Genomic DNA, 22,180 nt, shown 5'->3' with positions numbered 1-22,180 from the left:
ACTACTGATTGTAAGTCGCTATGGATACGGTCCTGTACGGCAGAGGACCGTACAGGACCGGAAGCCTTTCCAGAAAAATCCCACTGCTGCATGTCACCCGTGCTCACACTCAACGATAAGTGTGTGTTGTGTTACGTGGGCAGATTTTCACACCCGAGTCCCTGACTCGTGGCTAAATTTGGCGGCGGTAACTCCTCATGCTTGGGCAGTTCAGATGGGCGATTCGCACCAGGAAACCTCTAACACGATCTTCACTCAGTTTCTCACTGATGCATTAGTCACTCATTTAGGTAATGGGGAGAAAATGATGGGAAACTGATTATATACCACAGAATGAACACAAGTGATTAGACAAATTCCTGCCACTGTCTGCTCTCGCTTCACTTGTGCTTTTTGCAGCTTGTTGTACAATTGTACAAATGACACCTAATTAAAGAAGGTCCAGTTATGATCTGATTTTCTTTATTTTGCTGCGTCCACATTAGTGTATTTAGCTGTGAAAAAAATGAGCCAATTCATGCTTCTGTTTTCTATTGCAGAAATTCTGTGTTCATCTTTTTTGTTAATTGTTTAACATTATTGCATGTTGTGTTTTTTGGTATTTTAATTTAAATTATTATTATTCGGCAGTTTGTTCAAGTGTGATCAGTGTTTTTTTGAAGGATCTGTGTATTTAAAAAGGGTTTTTTGTATGAATGTGCTATATATATTAATGTAGGTTAAAAAATTATATTGTAGAAAAAGCTAATTCAGTATACGTATAATATAATATATTCAGTATATGTGAAGTGGATTGTTTTTTGTTTGATTATGGCTTACAGTTTGTCAAATTATTAAAGTATTACTTATTTTAATCATTTGAGAATTTTAATTAATTTTAATACTTATTAGGATTGCTCAGAGAAATGTCCAACTTCTGAAAAGTATCATAATTTATGCAGTGAACATATAGTTGGGGGTGTAGGGTTTTTAATGAAATGGTGACAGCATGTTAAGTTGTGCATGCTGTATGTGTGTGTTAAATTTCAGAACATGTAGTCATCCACCTGCTGATGATTTAGTAAAGTAAAGTGAAGTGATTGTCACATGTGATACAAAGCAGCACAGCACACGGTGCACACAGTGAAATTTGTCCTCTGCATTTAACCATCATCCTGAGTGAGCAGTGGGCGGCCATGACAGGTGCTCGGGGAGCAGTGTATGGGGACGGCGCTTTGCTCAGTGGCACCTCAGTGGCACCTTGGCAGATCATGATTCGAAGCGGCAACCTTCTGATTACGGGGCCGCTTCCTTAACCGCTAGGCCACCACTGATGTGCGCTGCATGGTAAAATTAGCAGCAGGTTGCCAACATCTTTGCTGTGTCAGTTGGATCTCTGCTCTTCCACTGACATTAAAAATGTCTGCATACGTCAAATATGTGGTTAATATTTAACCTATGAGAGCAGAGTCCAACGAGAGAGGAGGCGGTTTTAGCCTGGAAGCACTTCCAACATTAACAAAGTAGTGCAGCCCTGAATGCCATGGTGCCTGTAGGATCCACTGAAAAAGCATTTTTATTATAGTCACCATTTGTGGCTTTGCAGTATGTGTTTAAGGAAACTGCTTAGCAAGAATCGATTTGCATATGTAAAGTGTAGAGATGATATTTGGAGAAATTTACAGGGCAGTGAAGGTGCAATTGCACGACTTCAAGTACATAAACAGGGGTTTAATACAATATACCAGGGTGGTAGTAGCCTAGTGGGTAACACACTCGCCTATGAACCAGAAGACCCAGGTTCAAATCCCACTTACTACCATTGTGTCCCTGAGCAAGACACTTAACCCTGAGTGTCTCCAGGGGGAGGACTGTCCCTGTAACTACTGGTTGTATGTCGTTCTGGATAAGGGCGTCTGATAAATAATGTAAATATATACCACATAGCAGGTACTCCATGACAACAGAAACAGTCAGGATGCATTTATCTAGACATACAGGTGTTGTATTGGCTTCTGATTCACTGTTTATAACTAGACACACAACCATACTGCAATAATCTGCAATAATCACCAATCCTGTCTTGTCATTGTTCATCAATACTTCAGTAAACCTCAAAAAACGAATTGTCTGGCTTGTTTCTGACTCGCACGCACCATTACATCTGCCACACCCATGGAGCCCGATGCTTTTCTTAGTAGGTTTTTTCACCCATTGAAAATGTTTGAGGCTATAGTGCGCTCCCTGAACCATCGTTTGAAAGGGCTGCAGACGTTCCTCAGGTTATGAAAGCGCCGCGGTGTCGGAAGGGAACCGTGAAAGAGTGGCTCTGTCTGCGCCTGCCGGGCCTGACGGGACCTCATATTGCACCCACATCGACTTTCCCTCCCTGTTTTCTGGAACTTTCTGAGGGTCGGTCTGAGTGTCATCAGTGCCCCGAACCTCTCCGGAGCTTTTTCTCCCAATGTAGCATTATGCAATTGCTGATGCTTCTTTGGGTTCAGATGGGACATTGCCATCTTTACCCAGGCTGCCCTCTGGGTCCTCTATAGAGTTCTTTAACTTGGTTTTTTTGTTGCTGTTACATGTCTGATTTATCTGTAGTTCGGGGTTCAGGGGTTGCAGCTTCTGATGGTGCGGTGGCTGTCGCTGTGCTCCAGGCTAGATGGTGCCGTGCTGACACTGGGAGAGAACACGGCAATGCTGTGCATGCTACACGAGGCGTAAACACATCCAGCACCTTCAGGCTCCCAAAGTGCCAACACACACACACACACACACACACACACAGCCGTCTTAATCCTTCATGCTGTCAGTGTGTGATGGAGTGTGTGGGTGTGATGGGTTTTTTTTTTTTTTGTTCTCTTCAGATTATGTAAATGTTTCTGGGACACTGTCCATTGGAACCTGAAGGAGATATGCAAATCAAGGGTTGGGTCACTGTCATCTCTTTTTGGGACTGTTTTCGAGAACACTCTTCTACGGTATGCAGACCATAGTAATGCGGTAAATGCAGTATAGACTACATAGACCAGTCGCCATGACAACAGATGTCAACAATATAGTTGCTGTTATGGACGCAGGTGGAATTATTTGAATCCCATTTGCACACCTTCACCCTACCTGTTTCACATATTTTATGTTTTAGGTTGAAGACATAAAAGTGTAATATTTGTAATAAAAAAGTGTAATAAAAAGTGTAGGGTGGTAGTAGCCCAGTGGGTAACACACTCGCCTATGAACCAGAAGACCCGGGATCGAATCCCACTTACTACCATTGTGTCCCTGAGCAAGACACTTAACCCTAAGTTGCTCTAGGGAGACTGTCCCTGTAACTACTGATTGTAAGTCGCTCTGGATAAGGGCATCTGGTAAATGCTGTAAATGTAAATGTAAATATTTGGTTATGTTTGCAATATTTGCTTATTGGTTCATTGTTACTTGCAATATTTGTAATACTGTGGTCTGTAGCAGTTCACTGCATATCATTCCGTGTATGACTGTGTATGTGACAAATGTATGTGAATTTGAATTTACATTTACAATGAAATGCACTAGAAGTAAAAATAAAATGGCCAAGTGTAAGGATTTGAGTGCCTGACAAAGACCAAATTATGATGGCTGGGTGATAGCATCTCCAAACCTGTAGTTCTTGTGGGAGAACTATGCAAAAGCAGTCTTAAGGATGAACCGGTGACGACAAAGACTCACTGATGAACATTCAAGAACATCCAAAAGAAGGCTAATGTAGGTTCTGATAAAAAGGTACATTGCGGTTTGTTGTGTATGGGGCTGCATAACTGCAACCTAGTCAGGGTGCCCATGCATGTTCTTAAACTTGCCAGCATGCCAGGAAAGTGTACATTTTAAGAAATGTGGCTTGAAATTGACGCTCACTCAACTGCATGGGTGCATGAAAAAGACCACCCGTGAGCGTGGATTGTGATACGGATTCATCATATTTTTTAACATTCAGCCATCTGCTGCAGCCTGCCAGGGGACTGCGACTTGCCAAGTCAAAATGCTGCATATTGTGAAATATATGCATACAATATATTGTGAAAGTGATACTGAATTATGACAAATGACCATCCCAAGCTTCAGTATCCACATTCACATCTGCCCGCCAGGTTTTGAAGAAATTGTATGGTTTCTTATTTTTTGTGTCACTTTGCACAAGGTCAGACCAAAAAAAAAACAGGGGGCGGACAGAGGAAATAAACAGCGCGTTGTTCCCTTTGGCCACATGTCGCCTCTGGACATGTGACCGTTCTCTGGCCTCTGCTTCAGTAAAGCGACGCAGCTGCCGAGGTCTTCTGTACGCGAATATGCCGCTCAGTGCACAACTGCATCCAGCTGGTTTTCAAAAACCCCGAGGTGTCATGGTGTAGAACGATATCGGCTACAGATATCTCGTTTCGTGTCAGTTCTGACACAGATGGAGCGAAAGGGCAACGCTGCAGGGGCTGTCAGACCGCCCCATTTGATTGTGTAACCATGGTAACGGGCTCGCGGCCTCTCCCGTCCTATCATCCATTCGTGGGGGGACAGTTACCCCAAACATTACCCTTACCCTCCACCACTGGCAAAGAATACTGTAGTTGAGGCCAGTCTGGCACAAATCTGATGTCACAGCTGATGCATAGTGCATTTTCATTTATGCATTAGGTTTGGATGGAGTGGTGTCACTACGGTTGAGGTCGCACTTCCATACCAATGAGCCTGGCTGCTGCAGTGAAGTTGCGTGGACGATTCTGCATCGATGCAGTGCAGAACATAATCGATTTTATCATAATGGCCTTGCTTGGGGATTTTCTGGTGGCGGTATAGTCGAGTTAAAAAGTAGTGCCGGTAGGGACTGTGGCGGCCTGACCTTGTCCACGTGGATGTTCGAAATGAACGACCTCTGAACACGATTTTGCTGCGCTTTGTAGCTGCATCACTTGGCAGAAATTGACACCAGTAAAACGTTGCATGCAGCATTTATTTGATGTCATCCTAACGTGCAGCCAACTGAGCGCTGGCGCTGAACGCACGTGTGGACACTTTTATTATGGACACAATTGTCATTGTGAAACACTGCAGAACAGCACACGGTGACACAACGAAATGTGTCCTCTGCATTTAATCCATGGTGAGCAGTGGGCAGCCATGACAGGCGCCCGGGGAGCAGTGTGTGGGGACGGTGCTTTGCTTAGTGGTGGATCGGGATTCGAACCGGCAACCTTCAAATTACGGGGCCGCTTCCTTAACCGCTAGGCCACCACTGCTCATTTCTGCTCTAATGAGCAGAAAAACATTCAGTCCGTGTGAACGTGGCTTTAACTCTCATCGCACTGACGTATTTGAAAACATAATGTGAAGTAAATGTAGAAAAACGGTCTTGTCTGCTTCAAGAATCCCTGTTCCCTCACTAGAAGTGAATTTTACTGTGTAATCTAGAGATGCTATGTTCTTCAGTTCTCCGGTGCAGATGAGGCTACTATATGGTGCTATTAACTGGCATATTAACTTACCTTTTTTTACACCAACATATTTCCATCCATCCAGGCACAGGGTCCGTGATGGATATGCCTGACCAGTGGGGACACCAGCAGATGGGATCGACTGTGAAGAACAGCGCGGACTCTTTTATGGGTTTGTACTGCAACAGCGTCGGCACAGTTGAGCCTCATCGCCATGCTGCATGATCGGCGGAAATAATCCTCTTTTTTTTCAGGTTTCTCTCAGACAGGAGTGAGCATGAACACTGGGATGGCTCCCTTCCAGTCAGCCAAGCCTCCCGCCATGGCCGAGCCCTTCAGGACCTCGCCTTTGTTTGGCTTCGAGCCGCCAAAACCGGCCCAGACGTCTGGCAAACCGAATGACTCTGGCCCGCTCACCATGAAGGACAACGCTGGAGGTAAGATCCATAGCTCTATTAGCACATGACCACAGGCTCCCACAGGTAAGAGTCAGTGAGATGTTTTCTGCACACCTTGCAAAGTGCAAAAATACACCAGAAACAAGGCCAGAGACGCCATGGGGCGCACGCAGAAGTGCATGTTGTGTCAGGGCTGTAGTACTCACTACTGCACACCAGAGGGCTACTGTGTTCAGACTGAGCTCGGCCACCATCAGTCAAGTTCAAGAAACTCCAGCATGTCACACATGGCAGAGCTTAGTCGACTTTTCTTTTTCTTATTTCAGTGTTTAAAAAAATTCCTGCTGAAGGATGAATTTTGTTTGATGGTTGGCATGAAGGTTAAGGGTAAAATGTAAATGTTTTGTATGAAATATTGTTATTGTTAATACTAATATTACTAGTAATATATTTTCATCAAACATAATTACTACACACTGCTGAATAAGCCATTTGTCACTGTACAAAATTGTTTTGTTCATATATTTATTATATGCATTTATAATATATTACTATATATAATTATACTAATACTATATATAAAATATTAATTCTATAATTAATTCTATTAAAATTCAAAAAATATATATTTTATATTTTTAGAATTTTCAAAGAATTGGAATTCATATTTGGAGATATTTTTCACTGCATAAATTCAGAATTCTGACATCTGCTTTGGAGTTTTTTCTGCCATTTAGTACTGATAGATGATGAATAATGACTTTTGGCCAGGGTATAGATCAGAAGGCTATTTATAGGCCAGTGCTCCGTGAAGTGCTGAGAGGCAAATACCCAGCTTTAGCTTAGGTTAGTCCATTTATTTTGACCTCTTTTTACCTGATTTTGGGAAATCAGACATCAGGAACAATATGGAGGTCACAGCCCTGTTAAAATGCTGTGAGTTGTGATGTAAACGAATGAGAATCCAATTAAAAATTAAATCAAATTAAAAATCTAAACAAATCTGTAAGGGTTAAATGCTATAAATAATAAATACAAAGAAAGTACAATAGTCTGGTTGCACCATTAAACTTATGGTACTTGCTAAATGGTACTTGCTTATATATATAAATCCATGTTTTAATGTATTGCATACAATGTTATATATTTATGTGTTCTGGTGTGCACCCTGTCTGTTTCAAATGTTTCCAGTCTCATGTCACATGACCCCCACCCCTCTTTCCCTGTCTCGATGTACATTGTTTGTCCCTGTCCCTCATGGACCTGTCATTGTCGTCAGTTCTACATCAGTCCATTTGCTAAGGCGCAGTCTTACACGCCTTCTCTCTCCGAGTTTCGTCCACTAGGCGGCTACTGTTCGTACTGTAAAACACACAAATTTGTCTGATTTTGTTTACAGAGCAAACACTAGCCGGGACATCCGGGCTCATCTCTCCATTGATTTATCGCACGCTGGTTATTTTCTCACCGTATGCAATTATGCAATATGGTAGATTATCTTCAGCTATTTTTAGAAGCTTTTTGCATTCATTGTGATGAGGGAGGGGCATTTAAAAGCCTTGTTTTTTTTAGCTAGCCGTGTTCCGTGAGGCAACCAAGGTCAGCTGTCCCGGTGCGTAGATGCAGATTTGCTTTTTTAATGGTGGGAATTTGCTCTGGAAATGTTGACAGACAGTTGATATGTTGCCTGGTGACCCTTCCTCTTCCTCTCTGTACACAAAGACAATTTGGGGAGGCCTTGGACAGGTGTGGACAAGCTTGGCATGGACACACCCTTTTCCCCCACCATCACTACTGGAACCGATCACCACGATGACCAGACGGATAACAGCTCGGAGCCCTCCAGCCCCAACAGGTCGCAGGGCCAAGACCCAGCATCAGGAGAGGAGGAGAAGGGGAGCGAAGTTGTGAATGGAAAACAGCAGAAGAGGAAGAAGAAGAGAAGAAACAGGGAGGAGGTGAACGACCTCCTGGAGAGCCTCGGCTCCCCAGACTCAGAAGAAGAGAGAGGAGTGTTCTCCCCTCAGGGGTGCTCCTCGCCCCCCAGTGTTGAAGAGGAGGGCTGGGAGAGTGAGTTGTGGGCCAAGGGAGGGGCCGGGGGACGGATCCGGGCCAGGAGGAATAAAAGTCGGAAGAAGCTCCCAGAAGAGTGGGGAACACTTGGAAGTGAGTCAGGCTCCCCGGTGGTCATGGACACGCAGCTTGTTTCCTCTAGTTCTGGTGTTGGCCTGTTCTCCACAACACCAGTGTCCATCGTCCCATCAGACCGCCAACAAGACGCCGTTTTCTCACTCCCTACTGGCATCCATGCAGGCGATACCACTTTCAAGATGGCGGGGAAATGGGACAAGGACCATGAGACAGATGCTTTATTAGGTAGCCAAGACAAGCAGGCTTCTCCTGAGCTTCCTCCAACAGGCCTGGCCTCTTATCACTCCACTAAAGTTCAGCCCTTTTCTGCAGACCAGAAGAGCCTGAGCCCCACCTCACATTTGATGTTTCTGGACTCTGTCCTGCAAACCCCACCAGACTCAAGCCCCCCTTCCCAGGCCACTCCAGTAACAAGCCCTTTCTCGCAGACCACCACTGCCCTCAGCTCTGCCCCCGCCCCCAAGCCCACTACCATGCTAAGCCCCGCCCCTCTGGACACTTCCACCCTGGTGCCCACCACCCTCGGCAACACAGCGAGCTCGAGCCTTAACCCTCGGGCCCCACCCTTCATCCCGTCCCTCATTGAGCACCAGGATGCCCTGCTGGCACAGCTCCCCCTACTGGAAGGTTGGTGACACTGAAGAGGGGACAATCAGTACTGTGTGGGGATGCTTAACGTAGTGCATGGCTCAGTGGAGTGGGCCCTCTCTCTTTAAACGATTTCTGTGATAATCTCTCTAATTATTTAGCCGTTCTTACTGTCCGCCACCCCTCCCCTCTCTGTCTGTGTGTCTGTCTTAAAGGGTTCGGACCTTTCTTTTCCTGCATGTCATTTCTGTAATCAGGATGTGACAACGCCATACACCAATGCTGCCATAACACACTGATCGCTATGCGTTTCTTCACCAGACTGTCTGTTTTTTTCAGTCTTTGGATGTCAGTTTTCCTCTGTTAAAAATCTCCCAGAATGCACTGCATCAGGTTTTTTCTTTGGTTTGTCTGGGCAAACAATGCTTACTAATCATGCGTTAACTGTGTGATTTTTAAATGTTTTTCTAATGAGCTATTACGCAATTACTCACTTTACTTTTTGCTGTAGTCAGTTAGTAGAATATTCATAAATAATTTGTTGTGTTTGTGCATATGCAAAGCTACTGACTGTCTGCAAAATGTCTTGAGATGCAGTGTGTAGTATAGAAAGCAGATTGCGCTACCTTGACCTGACACTTTTAAATTGCATCCAAATACAAGATATGCTGTAGACCGTCGTGAGTAATGCCAGCTCTTTTTTTTTCCCCTCATCGCAACACTGCCCGGTGCTTGGATCAACTCTGGACGCTGAGCAGGTAAGGGGGTTTTATTGTTCCACACATTGGATTATTGCTTCCCATCACATGGTTAAAACACTCAATTACCGGTCAAAAGCAACTGTATTCTCCGAATTCTGCAAAACTGCATGCACCCCTGCCGCTCCCTTGGTGTTCCCAGTCGTCAAGGCAGGCGTTATAGTTAACACAGCAATTCAAGCGCCCTGTGAAGCAGCATCATGTCCCTGAGCATGAAATGGTGACTGTCCAGTCACTCAATCATGAGCAATAGTGCATGATTAGCTAACAAGGAAGAACAAGCAAGTATCATTTTAAATGTTTATTTGTCTGTGAACTGAAAGAATAATTATAATAAAGGGTCATTATAACTGTACAGAGATTTGTCCAGTGTAAAAGTACAAATATCTTTACTCCAAATTTAGATATATACATAGTTTGACATTTTTACCTGTTGATGAACTTTCTAATTAATAAAAGACAAGTTTATAAGTCTATTGCCATGTGCAAACTTTAAAAAGTATTTTAAATGATGTCATTTTCAGTTTTAAGGCCCTACCCACCAGTCTGTTTTTGCCTACAGACTCATACCTTGAGAGTATGCTTATTGAACGTGACACTGTGGGCTTATTATGTTTCGCATCTATTGTAGTTTGATTGAACACAAAATATGCTTAAAATAGTATAATTCAGATGCTATTTCAGTCTCTTGCAGTCCCTTCATTCAACTCCATCCCTCGTCCCTTTTCCTCTTGCAAATGCATTATTGATTTTCGGGCTTTTTTGTCCTTATGCAAGACATGCATGCATGGCGTGTCTTTTATTAATAGGTGATTGGTGATCGGTGAGTCCCTGACAGTGACCAATTTACCGAACGAAACGCATGAGGTGGGCTGGTGCTGTGTTATGAAGGTTCGAAAGCTTGTAGTGGCAGGTGACTGCTGTCTGGGCGGGTGGAGCAGGGGGACCACCATGTGGTGCCTGGTATCTGTAACACACTTTGTTGACTCAAACTGCACAGGGGTCTTTATTCTGGCATAACAAAGCTCCACAGTACCTATCCTGTCCTCTGCAGAACAAAGACTTAGTCAGAGTGCTGCCCGACATGGCACCGGCCACCTCCAAACTGTGGAAGCCTTGCTGTGTTCCTGTTTTTGGAGACATTTCGTACACATAATTATGCTTGTGGACAACAGTGGGTCGTTATGAATGGAGAGTTTGCTCAGACCGGCATCCATCCTCTGCTTCTGCCTGCTAATTTGCTTTTTTATTTTCACTCATGGCTTTCTAACACGGACTAATTAGCCTGAATGCAGTTGCTCTTCATTCTCCTAACTGGGTGAAATGAATCGCTTGGTGACAGAATTGAATGTGACAGTTTGTTTGCCTGTGGTCTGGCCCTGTTGCTTTGCTTTTCCCTTTGCCTTATGAGCCAGCGTTCTGGAGGCAGGGTGTGTAAGATAGGAGTCTGACTATGTTGTCCTGCTGAAGTCATGCCCTTGAGAATCATGGTTTGAGTCTAATACCAGATTTTTTTTATATCTGTAGATAGGGGTGTGAATTGGCAAGGATCTCCTGATACATTGCGTATCACTATACAATACGTATCACGATACTGTATGTTAAGGGTGTGTATTGGCAAGGATCTCCCAATAAGATGCGTATCATGATACGATATGTATCACGATACTTTACGTTAGGGTTGTGAATTGGCAAGGATCTCACGATGTGATGCGTATCACTATACGAAACGTATCATGATAGTGTATGCTGGGGTGTGAATTGGCAAGGATCTCATGATACAATGCGTATCACTATATGATACCTATCACGATACTGTACGTTAGGGCTGTGTATTGGTAAAGGTCTCATGATATGATACGTATCACGATACTGTACATTAGGGGTGTGAATTGGCAAGGATCTCACGATACAATGCGTATCACTATACGAAATGTATCATGATAGTGTACGCTGGGGTGTGAATTGGCAAGGATCTCCCGATAAGATGCATATCACAATACAATATGTATCACAATATTTTACATTAGGGGTGTGTATTGGCAAGGATCTCACGATACAATGCGTATCACTATACAATATCTATCACAACAACAAAGTGAAGTGATTGTCACATGTGATACACAGCAGCACAGCACACAATGCACACAGTGAAATTTGCCCTCTGCATTTAACCCATAACCCTGAGTGAGCAGTGGGCAGCCATGACAGGCGCCCGGGGAGCAGTGTGTGGGGACGGTGCTTTGCTCAGTGGCACCTCAGTGGCACCTTGGCGGATCGGGATTCAAACGGGCAACTATACGATACCTATCACGATACTGTACTTTAGGGGTGTGTATTGGTAAAGGTCTCATGATATGATACGTATCACGATACTGTACATTAGGGGTGTGAATTGGCAAGGATCTCAAGATACAATGCGTATCACTATACAATACGTATCACGATACTGTACGTTAGGGGTGTGAATTGGCAAGGATCTCATGATACGATGCGTATCACTATACGATATGTATCACGATACTGTATATTGGGGTGTGAATTGGCAAGGATCTCACAATACGATGTGTATCACTATACGATATCTATCACGATACTGTACGTTAGGGGTGTGTATTGGTAAGGGTCTCAAGATATGATACGTATCACTATACTGTACATTAGGGGTGTGAATTGGCAAGGATCTCACGATAGGATGCGTATCACGATACTGTACATTAGGGGTGTGAATTGGCATGTGAATTGCCCCATGATACGTATCACTATACGATAGGTATCACAAAACTGTACGTTAGAAGTGTGTATTGGCAAGGGTCTCACAATATGTACCACAATATATGGTGACCCATGATACAGTACTGTCACGGGTGGGCTGGACATGGCATGAAGGAGGACGCATTCGCACGATCACAGGACAGGGGTTTAATACAAATTTCACAAGACGGGAACATCTACACGCACAATGACCCGACGGTGAACAGACACGAACAGGATAGCTTTATACAATTATATAAATAGACAGCAGGTGAACACAATCAGGGAACATTACCCGAGACTATCATGAAACTCCGGTCCGGACTCCAGATCCGGAGTAAACCCCTGCCGGTCCGGATCATGACATTACTCCCCCCTCAAAGGCACTACCACCTGGGAGTGCCCACAAAATGGTCCATGAAAGGGGGGAGAAGTCCATAAGGACGAGTGGCGGTTGTCCTGCACCGGCAGTGTCAGGCCCGGGCCAAAGCACGGCTTGTCCGTGGGGGACCGGCATCCTGTCTGCCGTCCGCAGGCACCGTCACTCCGGTCAGTCTCCGGCGCCTCCCTCGTCTCGGTTAACGCCGGGAGCACCTGAACTGCGCGACCGGTCTCCTCGACCCCACGGTAGCTTTCGTAGGCCATCGAGGTCCGGTTGCACGGATTCGTTGGTACTCCCCCGCCTCCGGAATCGCCAGGGGGAACATGGACCGCGTGACAGATCCTCTCGACCCCACGGTAGCTTTCGTAGGCCGCCGAGAGTCTGTCACGCTTGGGGAACTCATTAAAAACATGACATGGATCATGGCGGGGAACTGACGATTACTGGAGGTGCGTCGCTGGAATCCGGCGGCGTTGGGGGACGTCCATACATGGAATCTTGAACATGGAACTATGGAGCAGACGTCCTCCCGACCAACCACGGTTCCCTGGATCTCAGCGGGGCGTAGATCTGCTGCGTCCACGTGGTCGGGTCATTCTGTCACGGGTGGGCTGGACATGGCATGAAGGAGGACGCATTTGCACGATCACAGGACAGGGGTTTAATACAAACTACATGAGACAAGGGAACATAAACACGCACAATGACTCGAGGGCGAACAGACACGAACAGGATAGTTTTATACAATTATATAAATAGACAGCAGGTGAACATGATCAGGGAACCATACACATGAAACATGAACATGAAACTTCGGTCCGGATCCGGAGTCAACCCCTGCCGGTCCGGATCATGACAAGTACATATTGCGATACTTAAAGCCAGATGATATTTTGCGTTTATCAAGATTGGTTTTATTGTAGGAAAGCTTCTTTGGTTTTGGATTCCAGGCACATCCAGTGTTATTGCAAGACCTCGTTATTCTGTCAACATGAAGGCACTAAAAACTTAAATGCCAGGCAGTAGTTCAAAGTACCCAGCTGTACAGCACCATCTACAGGAGTGGAGGTTGTAGTCGCACACTGACTCTCACCTCTGCTGACCTCACTAAAGGAAATGGTTAACAGCACCAGCCGGTGGACTAAGTTTGTATACAAAATACAATATCACAATGTAAAATATCACCATATGTATAACACCCCTATGTGTAGACATCAAGCTAGAGCAAGTACAGTACTAGTTTATCATTGGAACCTTGGACATTTTAATATTATACAATGCAATCATGTATGAATTAGCGATTTAGGCTGTGTTGTAGGATGAAGGTGTCATAAATGTCATTATCTAATTTTTGGTCACCTTGGCCTGTTTTGTAACCTCCTCCTCCTTCGTCCCCGCCTCTCTGCATGTGCATCCATTCTGTCATGATGTCACAGCCTCTAATCTTATCATCTGCTATGACTGGAATTGCGTTGCCATGGATATGGGAGGCGGTTTCCTTGGAGATGCTGTGAGTAGGGTCTGCAATAGCAGGCAGAAAATGAGGTGTGACTGGAGGATGGAGTCCAGAAATAGAAACTCCCTTCAAAACAGCTCTGCTGAACACACCCCTCGCCTGAACTGCCTGCTTTTACAAAAAGAGGTTGAGAAGCTTGGTTTGAATCAGTTGAATTGTAGTCTGACGTCTGGGAAGACTTGGCTCAGCGTCTCTGTTGTGTTACATAAATTGTCTTGATACTCACTCCCAGAGTGGTTCACATAGTTGTGAATCCAGTGCAATCGTTCTAATTACCCACCAAATGGCTGCAAATGAACAGAAAACAGCCTCGCTGACATCTTAATGGAACAAATGTCCCCGTGAATGTGATGAAGGTCAGAATGATGTTATTCTTTCGTGTGCTTTTTTTGCTCCTCAGCCTGCATCACACAGTCCCTCTGAAGAAAATGGAGAAGCCTGTTAACTCACATATACTGTTGCTGACTAGACCAGACCATAGAATATATAGAATATAACTAGAATCATGAGATTTAATATGAGAACTAGAGCTAGAACTAGGGCTGAAATAGAATTTCTGAAGTGCAGGAAATGAGTTCAGATCATAGATAGACGTGCATTGACTCGAGGAGTATCTGGCTGCAACATTATAAGAGTAGAATTTTAGGTAAACTCCTGCATCCGTTAAATCACATGTAGAAAGTTTGGTGTTGCCAGATTGGGCAGTTTGAGGTCATTTTTTTGTTAATTAACAAATGCACCAACATTATTTCAGCAAATGTGAAACAAAAAACAAGAAGTCCTTAAATTCCACAGACAGACATCAAGTGCTTCAACTGGATTGTGGAGGAAGAGCACAAACACCTCATGGCACCTCATTGTTTGAAGATGGACGTTTGAGATTGATATCTAAAATTTACATATTGTAATTCTCCTGCTATCATAATAGGATTTACAATCCTTCTGTTTCTTCCGTGAGGTCACCGAGGTTCATGCATGCTGCGGGATCGCTGTCATGTTTCAGTTCACTCTGTTTCTTGCATAATGCATTCCCCCCAACCTTTGTTTAGCCCCTGTGCTGTAAATGGCTGCCGGTTTTAGAGATTGCGTAAGGCTTTCTCATTTATGTTTGATGAGGACAGCCTCCGTATTTGTTGCAGTCAGGCAGCGGGCGAAGGTGGGTGGTGGCCTGCGTGTGGAGCGGTGGCGGTCATCTGAAGAATGCGTTTTTTTTGGTGTGCATGTACTTTTAAGCTGTGTGGAGTGGAGTGGAATGACAATCTTGAGGAAGCTGAGCTGGTATAGGACGCCATGGGCAAAGTCACAACCCATTAGAGATGGAATCCCTCCTGTCTCCTGCAGTTTGGCTCAACGTGATGCTCTGGGTGTGCTGGTGGACCACTCAGGATTTTCACACACCAACGAACCACGCCCATGTGAGAAAGAGACATGTGCACGTTTGGTTCTGCATCTCTGATGGGAATCGTTGGAGGAAGGACAGACAGGTGGAGGGTGGCAGGACAGAAGGTCAGCAGTACGTAGGGATTACAGAGATGGAGAAGAAAGGAGAAAAGAAAAATGAAGTTCGAACGATGAATTTGTGTGTGTTCTGAGGGCTTAGAGGATTGGCTGAGTACGCCTGAATGAATGATGTGCTTCGTGTGCGTATGTATGCATGCGCGCTGTTGGCACCAGTTGTGACTGTGCAGCAGCCAATGGCAGTGGATCTGGGCCCGTCATGTGACCAGAACCTTCGCATGGCTGTGATGTCACTGGAGGTAGAGAGGGAGAAAGAGAGAGAGAGAGGGAGAGAGCAAATGCATCAGAGCCAGTAGTCCAGTCTCACTGTGTTCAATGAGGAGAGACAAAGGGGGGAAAAGCAGTTATCAGACACACACACACACACACACACACACAAATACACACGCGGTTTCAGGCTGTAGTGAAGGAAGCGAGACACGGTGCGTGAGGAGGAGACGGGATGACTTCCCAGCGCTCGGACTACAGTGAACTCTGCCCAGCGCCGGCTGCCCAGGGCTGGGACTGGCACCAGGGTCAGGTAGGCAGACCGACGGGGCAGGACCATGCAGGCAGGGCGCAGGCGGAGCCGAAAGTGGCGGGTTGTCATGGCAGCGTGGGCACAGCCACCCTGGGCAGCGCGGGCGAAAGCCCCACCAGTCCGATCTCGTCAACCTCACTGTCTCCGGCGTCACCCAGGAATCTCCACGAGGCCCACGGGACCACCAGGCCGAGCCCCGTCGGCACCACCTCTTCTCCGCAGTTCACGTCTCGTGCTCCCAGTGACTCCTACTACACCACGCTTCCGGCACCAAACTACTGCGTGATCGGTGTGGTGACCGACAGCTATGTAGGGCAAGGGAAAGACGGCGTGGGTGCTGCATGTCCAGCAGGGGGTGCGGGCAGAGAACTGGAGAGCCCCTCTGACAGCACCCGCCTCACTGTGCCCACCAGCCCACAGCTGCCCGACAAGTACCCCGACACACCAGCCCACCCGGGAGCCAAACCCTCACCGGCTGCGGAGAAAAAGCCTTTCCCCACGTCCCGGAATGGCAGCGCCGCTCCGCCCGATGCCTGGCAGGCATGCCCCTCTCCCCGCACCTCCCCCAGCTGGCGCACAGATCCGGCCGCACAGGGTAGGTGGTCGGTACCCACGGCCCGTTACTTAGCACCCGTCATTCCATCATTCCGGCGGCGTCTGCCTGAGCCCGGCAGCATGACTCAGCCAGGCGCGTTGACAACTCAAGGTGCCCTGTCATTCTGAGCTCTTCAAATGGATGTGGGGATCCAAATTTACGCATCATCGTATGAATATTTTTGGTGTAAAAGTGTTTAAATCTTTGTCAGGGGGGTGTGCAAATACCAATATTTGCATTTGTATTTGTAATTTTTGAGGCAGAAAAATTATTTTCTATTTGGACAAATCTGTCACCTTTTGTTCTTTTACTTTGAACATTTTTAAAGTGTTATACATATACATATACATCAGAATCTATTACATTCAGTTATATTTAAAAATACCCTACAAGAAACATATATATAATTTAATAAAATTCTTTGTCAAGAATGGGAATTGAGGAAAGAGCTTTTCATGTAATGATACAGCACATAGGAGTGCTGATCCGTGATGGTCATCCGGCATCACATATTACTGGTCTGAGCTACTACAGAGGGAAAGGGGGGAAATGCAAGTGTCAGGGGTCTGTGCCGCCATGAAACGGAGCATGCAGTCAGACAACCTACGCAGGCAGGACACAGAGGACGTAGAGGCAAAATGACACAACACGGACAAGACACAACCAGGGTAGATTTATACATAGCAACATAAACTGCAAAGTCAGGCCATGAACAGTGGTGTCTCAGTAGATTTAGCCTTATTGTAAGTGAGCCCCGGGTCATTTTCCGGCTGGAACTCATGCTGTGTTCTTCCCAAATATTGGTACAAACTACCTATTTGTGCTTTAAAAAAAAACATGTCGCAAAGGCTTAAATATTGTCAGTGGTTGCTTTCCCAGAGGCAGCGGGCTTTGACTGGGCATCTGTTTAATTATGCTGTGTGCATCTGTGCTCTGGTGTGTAAATGTGTGTGTGTGTGTGTGTGTGTGTGTGTGTGTGGTCAGATATCCTTAGGTACTTTGTAAGTAATACGGTCAGTCATGCAAAGAATCACTCAAGGATAGTGAGAGCAGGCTTGTATGTGGATGCGTGTGGTTGCTGCAAATGTCTTCCTGGTGGCAAGAGCACGTGACATTTTTGAGCATTTGTGGCTAGGTGGCGATGTAACTTCATTGCATCTTTGGGCTGTGGATGTGCTGTGCTATGGACTCTGTGTGTTAAGGGCTCTGGCTGCTCACCCCTGTCTGGGCTGCCTGGAAGCCCTCTGTGCTGTGTTGTTTTTGATAGAACGAGTACGCCGCGGTCCTTTATGGACGTGGCTCAGTTGTCCGGGTCACCTGATAAGGTGACAAGCATGGTATGTTATGCAAGTGTAGTCAGCAGGCTGCCGTTGTAAAGGTTTGGTAAAGAAAATATTTCCTTAAGAATATTTGCAATTAGAATCTTTTTTGGGAAAAAAAAGCTTTAATTCTCTCTTTCTCTCTTCATACCACTCCATGTCTATCTGCATGTCTTTGTCCTTCACTTTTCCCATTCATTGATTTTTCTCTCAGTTGGGAGAAAAGTGGTTACATAATGCACCCAAATGCTGACAGTGTGCTTCCTGTCCTGTCCTGTCCTCTCTCTCTCTCGCTATCATGGTCCAAAGCACAAACATATGTGGTGGAATATGCCACTGCAGCAGAGGTCAGAACAAACTTTGTGTTCAAAGGACAGCCTGGCTTTTATAGATCAGAAGTCTCATATAACCACATCCAACTCGTACGTAAATAACATTTGATGAATTCACAAGGTCAGACTTGAATTATGTGATTTGGTCTAGCTATCATTATCAAGCCCGTCATTAGTAGTTGAAGGGCACTGTGTAGGACAGTGGGTCCTGAGGAGTAGGAATTTTCATGGTTGCTTTAATGTCTGTTGCTTTTAATGCCTGTTGGACTCTTTTACGTTGTGTCCCTCTGCAGTGAAAGAAGAGAAGAAGCCAGAGAAGGGCGATGCCACCAACCTGCCTGAGAAGATGGACAAACCTGAGAAGGTGGACAAGAATGATCACCCAGAGAAGAAAGAGGACATCCTGAAGAAGACAGACAATGGAGACAAGACACAGAAGGGGGAGAAGATCATCAAGGATGAGGAGAAGCCAAACAAAGATAACAAGGTGGAGAAGAACGAAAAGTTGGAGAAAGCAGACAAGCCGGAGAAGACAAACAAGGAGGACAAAGCAGGGAAGAAGGAAAGTGAGAAAAATGACAAGACGGCCAAAACAGACAAGAACGAGAAGACTGGAAAAGGTGCAGCCAAGTCCCCAAATGCTAATGGCAGCAAGGACCTGACCAGCACTGACAGCAAAGCCAAGGTAGGTCCACCTAGTGCTTGTGACTTTTACTCCAGCAGAGTCCAGCTTTGTTCAGCAGCTCTTTATTTTGCTGTGCCTATATGATTTTGGGCTTCTGCTCTTTCTTTTGCTCTTTCATGCTTTCATCTTCACGATGGCTTCATTTTTTGGAAACACATACAGCCAACTGTAGGGTCAACCAAGCCCAATACAACCAAAACAAGACCAAACTCGTTGTCCACGAGGGACACTGTCGCTCCCCCAAAACGCACGTCCCCCCCAGCCAACGCCACCGGCAATAAAAAAAGCCCCTCTTCCAAGAACACCACACCCTCGGGTGGCACCATGCGAACCACCACTGTGGCCCGTGAGGTTAAGTCTAAGGTGAGTCGGGTCCAGCGCAATCTTGTGTTCCTCCTGTGGTCATCACGTCTTCCCGTTCAGACCAATCACCGTCCGCTTCCCTCCTCGCCTGATCACTGCCTTGAAGGTCTCTGGTGTCTCTGTCTGTTAACTGGTGGCCTCCAAGATCAACCGGAGTAATTCCACCTATAGACACATTACATTCCCCAGTCTTAACTGTCCAGCTGTTTTCATTTTTCTCCATCGCTCACTTCCCTTTATTCACACTTCATTCTAAAACCAATTTTTCACCATTATCTGCTAAACATCAAAGGCCCTCGCTTCTTGGGAATGCCTGTGCTTGTGCTCTTCTTTCTCATGTTTTCACATTTGCTCACCAGACGACTGAAAATGGCACGACTCAGCGGCACCCTCCAGTGCCCAAGGCCAACGGCGCCCCCTCAACCCGGACAGCTGCCTCCAAAGGCGAATCGCCGAGCAGTAAGAACAATTTCGTGGTTGCACCCACTCGTTTAGGTCTATAGAAGTAGTCCAGTCCTGACCAGAGGAGGATGGGTTCCCCTTGCTGAGCCTGGGTTCTTCTGAAGGTTTCTTTTTTCCTTGCCACTGTCACCTTTTGCTTGCTCACTAGGAGCATTGAGCACCGTTCTAATATTAGGCACTTTGTGACGATGTACATTGTACGTTGTATAAGTTAAATGAGATTGAAATAAATAATCTATAGAACTACCAGCAGGGACCTCCATCTCTCTTCCAATTTATGTCCATGGGTGTGTCTCAATTCAGAGGCTGCATCTTTCTAAGGCTGAATTTGAGGTTCAAATTCAAACGAAGAATCTCAGACCAAGTTTTGCTGAGTGGTGATACGAAAAGAAAAAAATCCATTGGAGAGACTCATTTAACACAACTCAGAGGCTGCAACCCTTGCAACGTGGTCAAGCCTTCGTAGACCACGTCCTGTGAAGGAACTGGCGCTTGAATTGAGAGATATTCAGAGACAACTAACTAGTGGCTAGTTCATTCATCTGATGGTCGTCAGTTTATACTGATGCCACCTCAATCATGGTTCTAGTAAAAATGCGGATGCTTTTCATTGAAAGTGTCCTAGGTCTGACATGGACTAGGTGGTGACCACCCTTTATCTTACAGCTGCAAAGACTGAGGCCAAACCAGGGGAATCCAAAAAGCCTGGTGCAGGAAAGACGAGCACAGGTAAAAAAAAAAGGGGGAGGCAAGAGGCTCTCAATACAGTGAGTGTTCCTAGGGTGTCCAGAGCGATGACCTCGGTGTGTTTTTGCGCCGGGAGCTGTGTACAGCCATCGCTGCACTTTCCTTTGTTAACAAGGACAGAGACGGATGCGAGTCTGTTATGGTCCTGTGCCAGGAGAAAAATGTCCCCCGGTGGGCCGACAACACTGGGAATGTGAGATGGCTGATGCAGACATTACTCATCTGTGGTTTTATTGTGCAGGATTTAACACATTCGTTCAGCCACAAGATTAAAAGGACTGGACCCTGAGGTGAATAATGTTAATTATCCGGTTATAACGGCACTTGTGAAGGGGTGGAAGCATTAGGCAGTGAGTCCTTGGAACCGAATTATTGGATTCAGGAAATGGGCCAGAGTCAGGAATCCGATGGTAGGCAACTTGATCTGAGCATTGATCCTACAAAAAATCTGATTATAACAGGACTGGCTATTCTGAGTGCACTGTCCTATTGCCATCTTAGAGCCAGATCAGGGTCAAGTGGGGGTTTGAATATCATGTGATCATGACAAAGATGTGTCTCATGTCTTTTCACCAGTTTCCACCCCCATTTTCTCCAAAAAAGCCTATTTTGAACTGTGTTCAAAGGGATCCAAGAGTCTTATGGGGTTATGTAAGTGGTCATAAGTGGTGACAAGTGGTAATAACTGGTATTGCAGATTTAGGTAGTCCTGCCAAATTAATAAAATATTTAGAGAGATGCTAAAAGGTTGGAATCATGGACTACCTCCACATTTATTTTCTTCATTCCAAATATATTTTCTCTGCAGGCAACTCAACTCGTCCAAGGACCACTCGGACCCCCACCACTGCCCCAGCTACCCCACCCACCACCAATGGAGCTCCCCGCCCCTCCCGCATAACTAAGCCTCCCGTGCCCAAACAGACCCCCCTGGAAAAGAAGCCCCCTGTCCCTTGTGCTCCCCGCACTCGCCCCCCGTCGGCTCCCATGCCCGACCTGAAGAACGTGCGATCCAAGATCGGCTCCACGGACAATATGAAGTACCAGCCCGGCGGTGGCAAGGTGGGAGGAGTCTGTGAACATCACTGCAGTTTTACCCGGTATAGGACAAGAATAGTTTAGTCCTGGATCTGTGTTCACCATGGAGCACTCTGACTGGTGGGTAATGGATGTCTGATCCTAGATCAGCAGACTCTTGGTGAATACAGGGCCAGGACCGAGCTCGGTCCTTGTCCAAGGAACCGGCCCATAATGCCATAGAATTGTGTCCAAGTGCCACTTGTCGCAGGTTTGTTGATTTTAAAGGTGCCATTTCCTTTTGCCACCATGCTGGAGTTGCTGAGTCGCATTCAGCCAACTCACATGCTGTCATCCAGTCAGAGCTTGATGCCTATATTTTTTATTTATCCTAGATAGGCTCCGCCTGTCACATTTAATAGCCTCATCGCATCATGCGTGCTGGGCGTCCTTTTTTCAGGAGCATATTCATTTGCATTTTTATTTCTGAATCACCAGAGGTGTCACACGTGCACATCAGTCATTAACCAAGCCATCTCTGCCAAACATGAGTAATGTCTCATAACCAGCTGCATCCCTCCTGCACACCTCATAAATGCTTTACCAGCTGCTCTGTTCCAGCTGATGCTCA

The 22,180-nt window shown here is 45.9% G+C and overlaps 1 protein-coding gene across 5 annotated transcripts in view; it reads left to right on the top strand.

The window, feature by feature from the left end:
• The window catches only part of map4l (microtubule associated protein 4 like), a 37,276-nt gene that overhangs the window by 6,061 nt on the left and 9,035 nt on the right, over window positions 1–22,180 (top strand). For 3 of the 5 annotated variants that reach the window (XM_028976477.1, XM_028976476.1, XM_028976475.1), the window contains exons 3-10: window positions 5,530–5,616; window positions 5,699–5,881; window positions 7,565–8,620; window positions 18,569–18,960; window positions 19,123–19,323; window positions 19,683–19,782; window positions 20,452–20,514; window positions 21,341–21,594. In XM_028976477.1, the coding sequence (XP_028832310.1) occupies window positions 5,530–5,616; window positions 5,699–5,881; window positions 7,565–8,620; window positions 18,569–18,960; window positions 19,123–19,323; window positions 19,683–19,782; window positions 20,452–20,514; window positions 21,341–21,594 (2,336 nt within the window). The remainder of the gene's footprint in view (window positions 1–5,529; window positions 5,617–5,698; window positions 5,882–7,564; window positions 8,621–18,568; window positions 18,961–19,122; window positions 19,324–19,682; window positions 19,783–20,451; window positions 20,515–21,340; window positions 21,595–22,180) is intronic. The other 2 variants (XM_028976479.1, XM_028976478.1) reach the window with 2 other exon arrangements.

The sequence above is a fragment of the Denticeps clupeoides genome, chromosome 4 (genome assembly GCF_900700375.1).
Source record: "Denticeps clupeoides chromosome 4, fDenClu1.1, whole genome shotgun sequence".
Classification (NCBI taxonomy): Eukaryota; Metazoa; Chordata; class Actinopteri; order Clupeiformes; family Denticipitidae; genus Denticeps; species Denticeps clupeoides.
The sequence above is the reverse complement of the archived record's forward strand: the minus strand, read 5'-3'. Positions and strand labels throughout refer to the sequence as shown.